Here is a 14118-nt window from a genome sequence, read left to right on the forward strand (position 1 = left end):
TTCCCCAAGAGACCGGCATGCTTGGGGGAGAGGTGTCTGCCCTAGACCACACTGGGCGTAAAGCAGATCTTGTTGAACTTGATGTCCTTCCTTCCTGAGCACCTAGTCCAACTTCATTCTAAAGCACATTTATAGGCCAGGCAGTGGGCTGTTTGTCCTGTCAGCTCATCAACATCAAATATCGATTCTGTGAAATAGGTATTCGGTTCGGTTCGGTTCAGTTGCTCAGTTGTGTCTGACTCTCTGCGACCCCATGAATCACAGCACGCCAGGCCTCCCTGTCCATCACCAACTCCCGGAGTTCACTCAAACTCAAGTCCATAGAGTTGGTGATGCCATCCAGCCATCTCATTCTCTGTTGTCCCCTTCTCCTCCCACCCCCAACCTTTCCCAGCATCAGAGTCTTTTCCAGTGAGTCCACTCGTCGCATGAGGTGGCCAAAGTATTGCAGTTTCAGCTTTAGCATCCAGCTGATCGCCAAAGAATTGATGCTTTTGAACTATGGTGCTGGAGAAATAGGTATTATTACCCCACTTTATCCTGGATGTTCATTGGAGGGACTGATGCTAAAGCTGAAACTGCAATACTTTGGCCACCTCATGCGACGAGTTGACTCACTGGAAAAGACTCTGATGCTGGGAAAGGTTGGGGGCGGGAGGAGAAGGGGACGACGGAGAATGAGATGGCTGGATGGCATCACCGACTCTGTGGACATGAGTTTGAGTGTACTCCGGGAGTTGGTGATGGACAGGGAGGCCTGGCGTGCTGTGATTCATGGGGTCGCGGAGAGTCGGACACGACTGAGCGACTGAACTGAACCCCACTTTATAGATGAAGAAACTGAGGCTCGACATGGTAAAGGAGTAGATCTGTGTCCTCAATGTCAAATCCATTCTATGTGTCCCTAACTTCAGACAGTTAGGGGATCACTTATGTTGCAGGTAAGCTGGACCCTAAATCCTGTGACAGTAATAGACATCGAGCACCATAAAGCACAAGCCCTGGGATCAACCCTGTCTGAAGCCATTCCTTCCACTTTTTTGCCTCAGGCCGCCTCCCACTCTGCCCACATGGTTGATCACACAGTTGGTGGGTGGAGAGGAAAGAGTAGAACACTTGTGGGTTTAATCAAGTTCTGCCTTTTATTAGTTACATGGTTCTGGGCAACTGATGTCATCTTTCTGAGCCTCTGTTTCCTGACCTATAAAATAGAGATCATACTTCACCGGTCGGGTCATTCTGAGATAGCAGTAACATGAGAGCTGATTTGAATTCGCAAGTGGAGAATGCTGGGTGCAGCACATGACAGGTGGTGAGTCCTCTTTAAGTCTGGGTTCCCTTCTTTCTTCCTGTTCCCTACCTCCCTCCATCAGGGGTGCCCAGTTCTCATAGTCAAATCTGAGGCTACACCCTATTTGCACCCTGGCTGTTTTAAGGACAGTGGCTTTCCAGTGAAGACCAGGCTCCACAGCTGCATGGGCATGCGCCATTTTAAAGAACTCAGCGTGGAGCTCTCTGAGATTCCCTAGTGACTGAAACACTTGCACAGTCAGAAACAGAAGCAGCCGTGGAAGCTGTCAGATCATAGCTGGAGGCAAACCTGGCAATCCTTCCTACTGAGGCTGGGCTGCAGGAGCATCTGACATGGAGATGACCATGAGATCCCTTCCCTCTGAAATGCAATTTAAGTCAACCTAGACTTCTGTCTCCCAAACTTTGCTTATCAGGAACTCTGACCATGTGCTGTCCTGACATTTAGTAAAAAGGGCTGGGGAGAAAAGTGGTGCATGGGGCCCATGAGTCCAGGCATTTGTCTACTCAAAACCCTATCTGTCACACACACACACACACACGCACACGCATATGTGTTCACACTGCACAGGGATATGGAGCTATCTCCAATGTCTCGGAGCAAATGCTCTAAGTCAAAGATTTAAGTACTGCCCAGTTTTACCTGTGTCCTGTTTCAATCTCAGCTTCTTGGCAGGTGAAAGGGGATGGATCTTAATCTAGGAAGCTGATGTCATGGGGCTGGGAGTGATGCCTGCAGGATGCTCACAGAGTAGGTGCTCAGTAAACAGCAGTTACCATCATCAGTGTTCAAAACACTCCACGTGGAAGAAGGGCCAGTTTACTCTAAGGAGCTCTGGGGGTGGAAGCGGGATCTCTGAGCCTTGTTACAGGGACAAGGATTTTATGTTAGCATGAAGGGAAGCCCTGAGAGCTCTCCAGCTGTGGAGAGTGCTGTCTGGGGGTGGGGAGCTTCCTGATACTGGGCACATTCCAACTCTGCCCAGATGATTGTCAGTTGGGACGTGGCCGAGGAGACACAGACGCTGCGGGGAAGACTGTGAACACTTGCCCACGACTGTGGTTGCACTAGCTGCAACAGAATCATCTCAGAAGCTTGTAAAAAATGTAGATTCTAGGGCCTCCTTTCTTAGACATTTTGACTCAGCAGGGCTAGAATGGGGCCCAGATTTTGTCCCTTGGACAGTAAGGAAATCAAACCAGTCCATCCTAAGGGAAATCAATCCTATTCATTGGAAGGACTGATGCTAAAGCTGAAGCTCCAATACTTTGGCCACCTGATGTAAAGAGCTGACTCACTGGAAAAATACCCTCACGCTGCGAAAGACTGAGGACAGGAGGAGAAGGGGACGGCAGGATGAGATGGTTGGATGGCATCACCGACTCAATGGACACGAGTTTGAGCAAACCCTGGGAAATAGTGGAAGACAGGGAAGTGTGGCATGCTGCAGTCCACGGGGTCGCGAAGAGTCAGACACGACTTAGCAACTGGAAAACAACCGTCCAGCTCTACCTGTGTAAATGCACAGAAAATTATCTGACGTTTGTAGCAGTGTTCACCTCTGGGTGAGGGGGATCTGAGGTGGAGGTCAGCACTTCTTCCTTGAACTGGCCTGTTTTTGACTATTGATATATTGGCTGTGCATCACTTTGACATGGTGGAGGACTATTAGACAGGAATGCTGGGTGAGAGTTTTATCCTCAGGTTAGGTTTGCTGCTTTCTGCCTCTTTCTCCCAAGAACTCAGCATTTGCTTCTCTCCTGGAAAGTGGGGACCTACTAGGATTTGGTTTTCCTTGGAGACTATGAGATTCTTTTCTTTTTTCCCCAGGTCCTCCATCAGTGTACCCAGACTGCTCTGAACCTGTAGGGTCCTTGGTCCTCCCCATCCTGGATAAGCAGGCTTCCTTGGGACAGCTCTTACCTATCTTCCCACTCCCACTAAGGGGAGGAAAGATCATCTAGCCATTCATGATCTTTCCACTCAATCAACATTTACTGATCCTCCCGCACTGGGCAGAGGGGAGAGAGAGAGAGAAGTAACACGTATCCCCATCTTTCCAGAGCTCATGATCTCATGGGAAAGTGGGGATGAGGACAGATCGTCTAAAGCCAGTGCTGCAGTGCTAGACTGTGAAGACTGGGTAAGTCAGGACTGGGCTGTTTCCTCCTGCTCACAGGTGATGGGAAGACGAGTGCCCTGGGAGAGGCGCCCCTGGGAAGATGGACTGTTTCTAATCCAGTCCAGCGTCCCGAGGAAGGTGTTGAGGGAAACATCAGAGAAGCATTCTAGCTTCAGTGGTCCCTTGGAATCTGGGGTCTCCAAAGACCCCCACTTGGCACCTATGGTCTTCAGCTCAGCTAGACCCTGGGGACAGGGGGGACAAGGAAGCAAGACCTCTATGCCAAGGATGGGAGTGGGGCTACGTGGAGATAAGTTCTATTAGAAAGTGCCAAAGGGACCAGCTCTGGGTGTTCTGTGTGCCTGGGGCAGGGCTTGACTTGGGGACTCGCATTTCATAAGCAACCTCTGGAAAAGGATCTGGTTAATTGCTCAGGGGGTCCCAGCTTGAGCCCCGTCTGACAATTTTCTGTTGGCCAACTTCATCGGGTCTGTAGTGATTCTACCCTGCTCAGCGTCTCTTGCTACCTTTGGCAGCTTGCTGTTTCCAGAGTCCAAACTTCTGCCTTCACCCCTAACCCTCTCTACAACCCCCTGAGACACAGAAACGACAAGAATCACTGCTTCAGTTTGCTTCTAGAGAAGGGGCCCAGGGTTAAAACCAGAGGTGACAACTTTGGGACTGTGGCCGAGAGGGGCTGGGAGGAAATGCCCCCAAAGCGGGCTCAAATGAGTCTCAGAGCCAAACAGAAACACTGCTCCAGACCCTTGTTTCTGATTTGACTGTGGGGATAGGAAGTGGCAGAATAAAGCATGAGTGCCTTCATGGGGGATACGTGAAGTCAGCAGCAAGGAGGCGTCCAAGGACTTGGAGGAGCACAGCAGACAGGCATCAGTAACCAGGGGAGGACGGTGGGGGCTTGCTCCCCCTTGGGCCCTTCCTGACTCTAGCTGGGCCTTCTAGGAGGGAGAGGGTGGGGAGGAGAAATGGGGCCCCAGGCTCCTTTCACATTACATGGCACATCTATTAGAAATAAAGGCTCACAAGTGAGTGAAGCCATAAAAAAGAGTGCCTTCTGTTTCTCCTGTCATGCTAGAGCCCCATGCCTGGCACCCACATCACCACTGGCCTATGCCCTGCACTGGACATCCTCAGAGGGATGGTCAGTGGGGGCCACAGGGCGGACTCACTGGTAAAGGTGATGTTGAAGCCTCTCTTCCCCGTGGAGTGGTCAGTCTGGAACTCGAGGCGGGCCACGTGGCCACTGCTGGTGATGGAGGAGGGGAGCTGGTTTCCTGAGAAGGTGCCCAGGACGGGGGCCTCAGCTGTGGCCCCATCCTTGATGACCAGGAAGTCAAACTGAGGCTCCACATCGATGTCATTAAAGGCCAAGTGGATGCGGCTCTCAGGCCGGGCGAGGATAAGCCAGACACAGTGGAGGTGGTTGCCGTAGTCCTCCGGGTAGTTGGGCGACAGGACGACCCCAGAGGGGCTGGTGAAGTTGAAGAAGCAGGAAACTGCAAGAGAAGAGCCGTGGAGGTCAGTAAGTGTCCCTGGCGCTGTGCCCGGGCCACTGTGGGCAGGCAGCGGGGCATTCCTTAGTCTAAAAGCAATAGAGAGAAAAGGTGACCAGAGGGTTGGGCTGGGCTGGCTGGGTTCTGAGCTCTAGGCAGGAGACATGCTGGGTTCCATGCTGCGAGCGGTGCTGGGAAGGGTCCCTCTGGCACACTGTGGGCAAGGCAGAGTTGGTCTCCTCCTGGCCTTCTTGCCCTTGCGGTGAGCCCATCCCAGGAGTGTCTGCTTGCTCTCAGTCCCTTGTGTTTGGGAAAAACCACCATTTAAGCTTAAGTGGAGTCCCAGTGCCTGGTTCCTCTTAGCTGGTGGTGATCCCCTGAGTGGTAACCAGGGTAGAGACAGTGTCACTCCATTTCTGTCCTTTAAACATTCTCGGTGGGGAAATGTTTGTGCCCTGGGGATTCTGGTAACTGGGAAGCTACAAAACTATGCTAAGGAGGTGCCTAGTAGGCGCCATCTTTCAGAGACCACAGCTTTGGAAGAAACTGGCAGAGAGAAGGAACAGCGCCTTATCTTGAAGCCCCACCTACTTTCCAAGGGTTGACTCTTCTGAAAATCTTGATTTTACACCCTTGTCATGCCCACAACTAACAGACTCTGAGAGTAAGTCTGAGGTAAAGGAAAGTGTTATAAATGGAAAAACAAACACTAAACCAATATTAAAAAGGAAAATAATAGCATGAAAGAAATATTGCAGCAAATATGCCAAAGAGCAACTCTCAGCACTGAATTAGAGCTTCTGTAATTTGTGCAAGAACATCACCAAGATGAGCAAAGAATATGCTCAGAGGATTAATAGGAGAGAAAACAGAATTAATGTGAAAATGCAGTCCATTTCCCTAGGGGGAAAATAAGCAACTCTTCTTGCCAGTTGCACAGTAAAGTTGATATAGTTCTTCTGGAAGGGAGTGAATGCGTTCTTATCAACAGCCACAAAACTATTCAAATATTCTGACTCCGTAATCTCCAGGAATTAATTCAAAAGGAAAGGAGCCACATGGACAAAGATGTTTACAGTGACATAATTTTATTATAGAGGAAAAAATGTGAACCACCTACGTGTCAGCCCAATACTGTGAGGTAAATTATAGCCTTTACTGTGGTGTGGTTTGAATGCAATCATTAAACTGATAAATATGATCCCGTAGAAGAAACAATGTTAAACATTGTAAAGTCAAACAGTACATCATAAAAGTATATGTACACTTTGGATTATAGATAATAAATATTTACATATATATGGGTAAAGATTGGACATGAGCCCCCAAAAAAACTGTATTAGGGTGAAAAGTTTGGGGGTGATATTTTTCAATGTGAAAGCAACATTTGATTTTTCTGATTGCAAAAGTGATATAGGGTCATTGAAGCATTTTTTAATATATAAAGTGTAAAGAAGGTAAAAACCAATATGGACAAACATTTAAATGCCTTTATAACATTTACAGTGATGTTGGATATTAATAATATTGAAATTAACATATTATATTTGACTTATTAATTATAATGAAGTGAAAGTGAAAAGTAATATTAAAATCATGTTTTCAAAAAAAAAAAAAAACACAAAGGAACTGGTGATTCCTCCTGTTGAGTTTCTCCTTCCTTTCCCTGACTCTATCTACCTTTCCCTTTTCTGCACTGGTGTTCCTTTCCCAACCTGCTACTCAAAGCCCTCCCATCAACTTTAGCAAAGTGAAACAGGCCCTAGGACACATTCAGTCTCATCCCTGTAATCTCTGTATTTTATAGGTATGGAAAGTTTAGCCAAGGGGAGAGAAGGCTGTAACCCCATTTAAAGATAAAAGACAGCTCTCAGAGATTAGGTAACTTGCCAGGCTCACATAGCGAGTAGATGGTAGCAGCAAGTTCCAGTCCATGCAAATCCTTGCTAGTTCAAATCCACCTGACTCCAGGGGCCAAGCCCTTAGCCACCCAGCAACACCGCCTTCCAGTATGAGAACATATTGCTCACAAGTCTAACGGATGAGTCCTTGAGGCTATTCTTAGAATCTGCTAAAGATCCGCTGACCCCAAGCATTATATCAGCCCTGAACTGAAAGCTCTAGGCTGGACACAGATGTCCCCCAACATAGCTTTGTGGCAGTCCAGCTGGGAGCATAATACAAATAATGAGGAATATGAAACCAACGGAGCCCACTACCTGAAGACAGAGGGTAAAAACCACATGGCTCGCCTACTAGCAGAACAACATCAAGGCAGACGGAAAGCAAAGAAAACCTCCACATTTCAGAGGCACTGAAACCAAGAGAACACATGCATTTGCTGCAGAGAGCTGAATTAATGCCTGCGGAGTCCCCACCCCCACTCCATCACCCTATCACATATTTTCTTTACACCCTTTATCCAGAGTTGCCAAGTTGTAAATCTCCAGGAGCACCGTTTTGAGCAGCTGTATATGGTAGCTCTTCCTATCACTCTTTGAAATCATCTTGTTCACTAGTTTCTTGATGGTTTGTCCTTCCTGCTCCCCAACACACACATGTACTCCATGAGGGCAGAAATCTTGTCTGTCTGATTCTTCTGAATCCCCAAGGCTGCCACAATGCCTGGTACTATTATCGGAACATTTTCTTGTCTGTTTCATTCCTGTGAATCCCCGTGGCTGCCACAATGCCTGGTACATTATCGGTGCTCAATCAATATTTGCTGAATGAATCAATGAGGATTTAATGGTCAACATCATCTAAAAATGGGCTTCCGAGGTGACTCAGTGGTAAAGAATCCACCTGCCAAGCAGGAGATGCAGGTTTGATCCCCGCATTGGGAAAATCCCCTGGAGAAGAAAATGGCAACCCACTTCAGTATTCTTGCCTGGGAAATTCCATTGACAGAGGAGCCTGGTGGGCTGCAAGTCCATGGAGTCGCAAAAGGGTCAGACATGACTGAGCAACTAAACAACCATCTGAAAAGATGGTGACGTGAGTATACATGCCTCATATCCCGATCCTGTTCCAAGTCCCAACCAAAAGAACTGACCAAAGTCTGTAAAGCGGATACCTGTGTCAGCTCTGGAAACAAGGAAATAATACTATGCTGTGATCCTCAACACATTTCTGTTAGACACGGTACAGATCTGTTCCTAAATAATTTAGAGTAGAAAAGGGTATGACCAAGCCAAATTGTTAAACAGCAAAGACAACAGAAACTGCTTCCAGTATCAACGACCTTGAAAAAATGTATTATCCAACAACATTAAAAAAAAAAAAAACACTTGAAGATGTTTTCTATCCAACCAAGAGATGAATCAAAATGCAGAACTCAAGTATGGGAAAGTTATGGTTAATAAAAAATGAAAAAAAATGGCAACAAGCAAAATAAACCATATAGAAAATAATCCATATAGTAAATAATCTAAATAATTGCTATAATCATAGTTAGAAAACAGAATGCAAGTGTAACAAATATTTGTTGGAAGAGAACATAAAAAATATTATTCCTGCCCAAACCCCAGGGTAAAGTAATGCAGATTATTCTGATGTAAAGTATAAAGTTTGAAGCAAGGAGATATGCTAATTTTCTCATTTTGCAAGAAGTTCTGTTATATGGTTTCTGTGGTTAATTAGAGAAATATAGGTTAGAGCGTGTCTTTAAAGATGTTAAGTGTAATTAGTAATAGACTATAAAGTAGCTTATCTTCAAAATTACCAAAGGGGAAAAAGCAAAGCAGTCAATTTAGCAAAAAAATGGAATTCAAAGGAAACAACAAGGAATCATAAAGAGGAGAAATGTAAAGTAAGATGCTAAAAAAGGGGGGAAAAGGCAAAACATCATTTATGATAATAAATGTATACAGGTTAATCTATCTTAGAAAAATATAACCCTCATTTTGGGAAAAGATACACTTTAAAGAGACTCAGAACAGTTAAAAATAAGGAAAAGGGCCAAGATAGCTCAGACTTCAGATTAGAAGAGTGTTACAATCTACCAGTGCTCAGGCCCCAGGGAATCCTGTTTGTTTGGTGATGTGCACCCAGGGCAACACAGGTTCCAAAGGCTCCCTGGGCAATCCTAATGTGCAGCCGGGGTTTGAGAACTACTGGCGAAGGAAAATGCAAACTGTAAAAAATTATTTTGAATACTAGTATTAGACCCTTGGGTGTTACAATATCATAACAGACTCTTAATGATCCCCCCCTTTTTTTCAGGCCAAGAGACCCCTGAACAGCTATCAAAACATTCCCTTTCGCACCTAGAGAGACAGAGGTGATAAACTGACAAACAGAGGTGACAAATAGGATATACACTTGGTCCTGTAAAGCTCAGTCTTCTATCCCAAGGGATAATTCAGACTTGTTGCAATGAGGACAGGAAAAAGGAGTGCACAGTGTTCAACAAAGGTCTAATCGCTCTCACTTTGGAAAATTAGGTTTACATGTTACATCAGAAGGTTTCTCTTGGAGAATTTGCTTCTCAGTGTCCCAAACGAGGATCAAAACAATGTATGGTGATTGGATCTCATCACTGTCAATCACCCAGGTAAAGGAGGGACATCAAGTGCCTTCTCCCTCTGGAAGCAGCTACCAGGTTGTGCTCAAGAATCTTGACCTTGAATAAGTCTCTAAAAGGTTTGGACTTTTGAAAAATAATAAAGGTGGAAAACGCATTACCAAGTGGATGCGTCATTTCCATGCTTCACATTGGATTATTATTTAATAGGACCTTGAGTAAGAAATTTTCCTTCCAAGGAGTAAGGCAGAGTCAGACACGACTGAGCGACTGAACTGAAATGAACTGAGTAAGAAATAGAATTTTCGCTGAAAAATGCCCTTTTACTCTTTTCTTTCGGTGTTGTCACTGCTAGTTTCACTGCTTTCAGAATGATAATTCAATTACTAGAGACCCAATGAGGCACGACAAAAGCCGAAATCCAAAGGCGACATTTAAAAAACGGATGATGTGCATATTCCAAAATGAAGATATGACAGCTGTGATACATTTGGCCCAAAGCACTGAAACAGACAAAATAAACTATTTTAGAAAACATAAGAGTTGGATTAAAAATACTAACCTGATGTCAAAAGGAAATAAAGATAAAAAAGATCTATAGAATACTACCAGTGGGTGTATGTTGTATGAAACTTTGTAACCTGCAAACAAGGAACAGAACCCTCTTCACAAGTGCCCACGGAATATTACAGAAATGGACTCTATATTGTGCTGCAAAGAACTCTCTGTAAATGCCTCTACAAAGCAAAAACTGTTAGGACACATTTTCTATTCACAGTGCAAATAAACTAGAAATCAATAATAAAAGACTAAAGAAAAATTCCTAGTCAGCTGAAAATTTATAAAATCCTTTCCTAAGTAAGTTCTTGAGTTCAAAGAGGAAACAAAGGCTATCAATCAATACAGATTACTTATAATAATGATAATGATACTAGGCCAAAGCTGTGTTTAAGGGAAAATTAATAGCCTTATTCATTACCAAATAAAAAAGAAATAAGTGAAATGAGAGCTCAAACTAAAAACATGACAAAGAGAATAACCAAACAAGATTAAGGAGAGAAGGGAGAATAAACTTAATAAAGATAAAAGCAGAGAAAAGTTAACTGAAGAGACCAGTAAAAGAAAAACTTCTTATTGGGGTCCTCAATAAATAAAGAGAGAAGAGATATATACATAGAGACTGGATAATAAAATTAAGGAGATATGCCAATTATAAAAGAATAGTATGTACAACATACTAATAAAATTGAAATATTCACAAAACTCAGAATTTCCCAGGAAAACTTAAATTACAAAAATTGTGTGACGAGAAAAACCTGAGGAGACCAAAAAATATTTCAGGAGTAGGTAGTTTTAGGCCCAGAACTTTTAAAATGTTAACCAAGCTGTAGTAGCCATGCTATTTAATTAACGTTGATACAAATATTCCCATAAGATAGTATGTGATATACATGTTCACTCTCACCTACTCACACATCAACACATCCACAGTGTAAACATAATCCTATATGTAAAGTGATATGAAATCAAATTCAGCCCTAAAACACTAAACAAACATGAGCTATAGTCAACAAGCCTTTATTGACAGGCAGAAAAGAAAACTGAAAAATGAGACAAACTTTTTTTCTGGGTGACGAGTTCATATTGTTAAGATAAAGTGTTAGTCGCTCAGTAGTGTCTGACTCTTTGTGACCCCATGGGCTGTAGCCTGCCAGGCTCCTCTGCCAATGGGATTCTCCAAGCAAGAATACTGGAGTGGGTTGCCATTCCCTTCTTCAGAGGATCTTCCCAACCTAGGGGTCAAACCCAGGTCTCCTGCACTGCAGGCAGACTCTTTACCATCTGAGCCACCAGGGAAGCCACGTTAAGATAAAAATTATCTTCAAATCACTGTATAAATGTAACATAATTCCAGGTAAAATTTAATGCAATTCCAGGCAAAATCCACATTAATTTTTTTCTGGCGTGATCGATCTGTTGGAATAAATAGGTAAAAAGATCCAATCATTCCTTGAGACAAGGGAAAAATAGCATATGAGATGTTAGCTGGCATTCCAAGATGTCATATGTCTTGACCCACCAAGCCTCACAGTTCAGTTCAGTTCAGTTCAGTCGCTCAGTTGTGTCCGACTCTCTGCGACCCCATGAATCACAGCACGCCAGGCCTCCCTGTCCATCACCAACTACCGGAGTTCACTCAAACTCATGTCCACAGAGTCGGTGATGCCATCCAGCCATCTCATTCTCTGTCGTCCCCTTCTCCTCCTGCCCCCAATCCCTCCCAGCATCAGAGTCTTTTCCAGTGAGTCAACTCGTCGCATGAGGTGGCCAAAGTATTGGAGTTTCAGCTTTAGCATCAGTCCTTCCAATGAACACCAAGGGTTGATCTCCTTTAGAATGGACTGATTGGATCTCCTTGCAGTCCAAGGGATCTCCTTGCAGTCCAATTCTTCAGCGATCAGCTTTCTTCACAGTCCAACTCTCACAGTGGCCCTCTAAAATGAATATTATTATTATCCCCATTTTAGAGATATAGAAGCCAAGTCTGGGTGTTCAAGTAAAATGCACACTGTCACAAGGCATGTAAGTGATGTGGCTGAGCTGTAAACCCAGGAAAGCTGGTTCTAGAGCCCAAGCTTTCAACCATAATATCTATTTTTTCCAGTGGCAGGGAGGTTTGTCAACTCAGATACTGAAACATACTATAAAGCCGCAATAACAACATCTGTATTGTTATCAAAAGAGAAATCGGTAAGAACCAAAAAAAAAAAAAAAAAAGGAAAGTTCAGAAATGGATGAAGGCATCCAAAAATGTAGTATATGATAAAGGAGACTTTTTAAATTAGCAGGGTAAATGTTGCTTGATCAATAAGGGAGTCTTGGACAAATGGCTAACCAGTTGTTGAAAAATAAATCCGCATTTCACTCAGTATACAACAGAAATACCAGAAGAAAATATAAGGAATGTTTGCATAATCTCAGACGTGGGGCAGGAGTTTCTTAACACTATACTAAAGTTAGGAAATAGTATTTTAACTTACAGAAATGAAACTTTTTTGGATCTCAAAAATCTCCAGGCTTCCCAGGCGGTACAGTGGTAAAGAATCTGCCTGCTAAGGCAGGAGACACAGGAGACACGAGTTCAATCCCTGGGTTGGGAAGATCCCCTCAGAGAAGGATATGGCACCTCACTCCGGTATTCTTGCCTGGAGAATTCCATGGACAAACCAGTTTGGAGGGCCAGTCCATGGATTCACAAAAGTTTAACAGTGAGGACCAAATGATAATCTCTTTAACAAGTGGTGCTGGGAAAACTGGTCAACCACTTGTAAAAGAATGAAACTAGAACACTTTCTAACACCATACACAAAAATAAACTCAAAATGGATTAAAGATCTAAACATAAGACCAGGAACTATAAAACTCCTAGAGGAAAACATAGGCAAAACACTTTCCGACATAAATCACAGCAGGATCCTCTATGACCCACCTCCCAGAGTAATGAAAATAAAAGCAAAAATAAACAAATGGGACCTAATTAAGCTTAAAAGTTTTTGCACAATGAAGGAAACTATAAAAAAGGTAAAATGACAGCCTTCAGAATGGGAGAAAATAATAGTAAATGAAGCAACAGACAAATAATTAATCTCAAAATTATACAAGTACCTCCTGCAGCTCAATTCCAGAAAAATAAATGACCCAATAAAAAAAGGGGCCAAAGAATTAAACAGACATTTCTCCAAAGAAGACATACAGATGGCTAACAAACACATGAAAAGATGCTCAACCTCACTCATTATCAGAGAAATGCAAATCAAAACCACAATGAGGTATCATCTCATGCCGGTCAGAATGGCTGCTATCCAGAAGTCTACAAACAATAAATGCTGGAGAGGGTGTGGAGAAAAGTGAACCCTCTTACACTGCTGGTGGGAATGCAAACTAGTACAGCCATTATGGAGAACAGTGTGGAGACTCCTTAAAAAACTGGACATAGAACTGCCATATGACCCAGCAATCCCACTCCTGGGCATACACACTGAGGAAACCAGAATTGAAAGAGACACATGTACTCCAATGTTCATCACAGCACTGTTTATAATAACCAGGACATGGAAGCAACCTAGATGTCCATAGGCAGATGAATGGATAAAAAAGCTGTGGTACATATACACAATGGAATATTACTCAGCCATTAAAAAGAATGCATTTGAATCAGTGCTAATGAGGTGGATGAAACTGGAGCCTATTATACAGAGTGAAATAAGCCAGAAAGTAAAACACCAATACAGTATATTAACACATATACATGGAATTGAGAAAGATGGCAACGATGACCCTTATGCAAGACAGCAAAAGAGACACAGATGTAAAGAACCCACTTCTGGACTCTGTGGGAGAGGGTGAGGGTGGGAAGATTTGAGAGAACAGCATTGAAACATGTATATTATCATATGTGAAACGAATCGCCAGGCCAGTTTTGATGCATGAGACAGGGTGCTCAGGGCTGGTGCACTGGGATGACCCTGAGGGATGGGCTGGGGAGGGAAGTGGGAGCAGAGTTCAGGATGGGGAACACATGTACACCCATGTCTGATTCACGTCAGTGTATGGCAAAACCCACTACAATATTGTAAAGTAATTA

The 14118-nt window shown here is 43.8% G+C and overlaps 1 protein-coding gene across 1 annotated transcript in view; it reads right to left on the bottom strand.

Moving 5' to 3' along the window:
- Positions 1-14118, bottom strand: part of CSMD2 (CUB and Sushi multiple domains 2) — a 695284-nt gene that overhangs the window by 242368 nt on the left and 438798 nt on the right. The window contains exon 14 of the mRNA XM_088835123.1: positions 4625-4951. Coding sequence (XP_088691249.1) covers positions 4625-4951 — 327 coding nt within the window. The remainder of the gene's footprint in view (positions 1-4624; positions 4952-14118) is intronic.

The sequence above is a fragment of the Moschus berezovskii genome, chromosome 4 (assembly GCF_049115385.1).
Source record: "Moschus berezovskii isolate FMDL1 chromosome 4, NW_MosBer_1.0, whole genome shotgun sequence".
Classification (NCBI taxonomy): Eukaryota; Metazoa; Chordata; class Mammalia; order Artiodactyla; family Moschidae; genus Moschus; species Moschus berezovskii.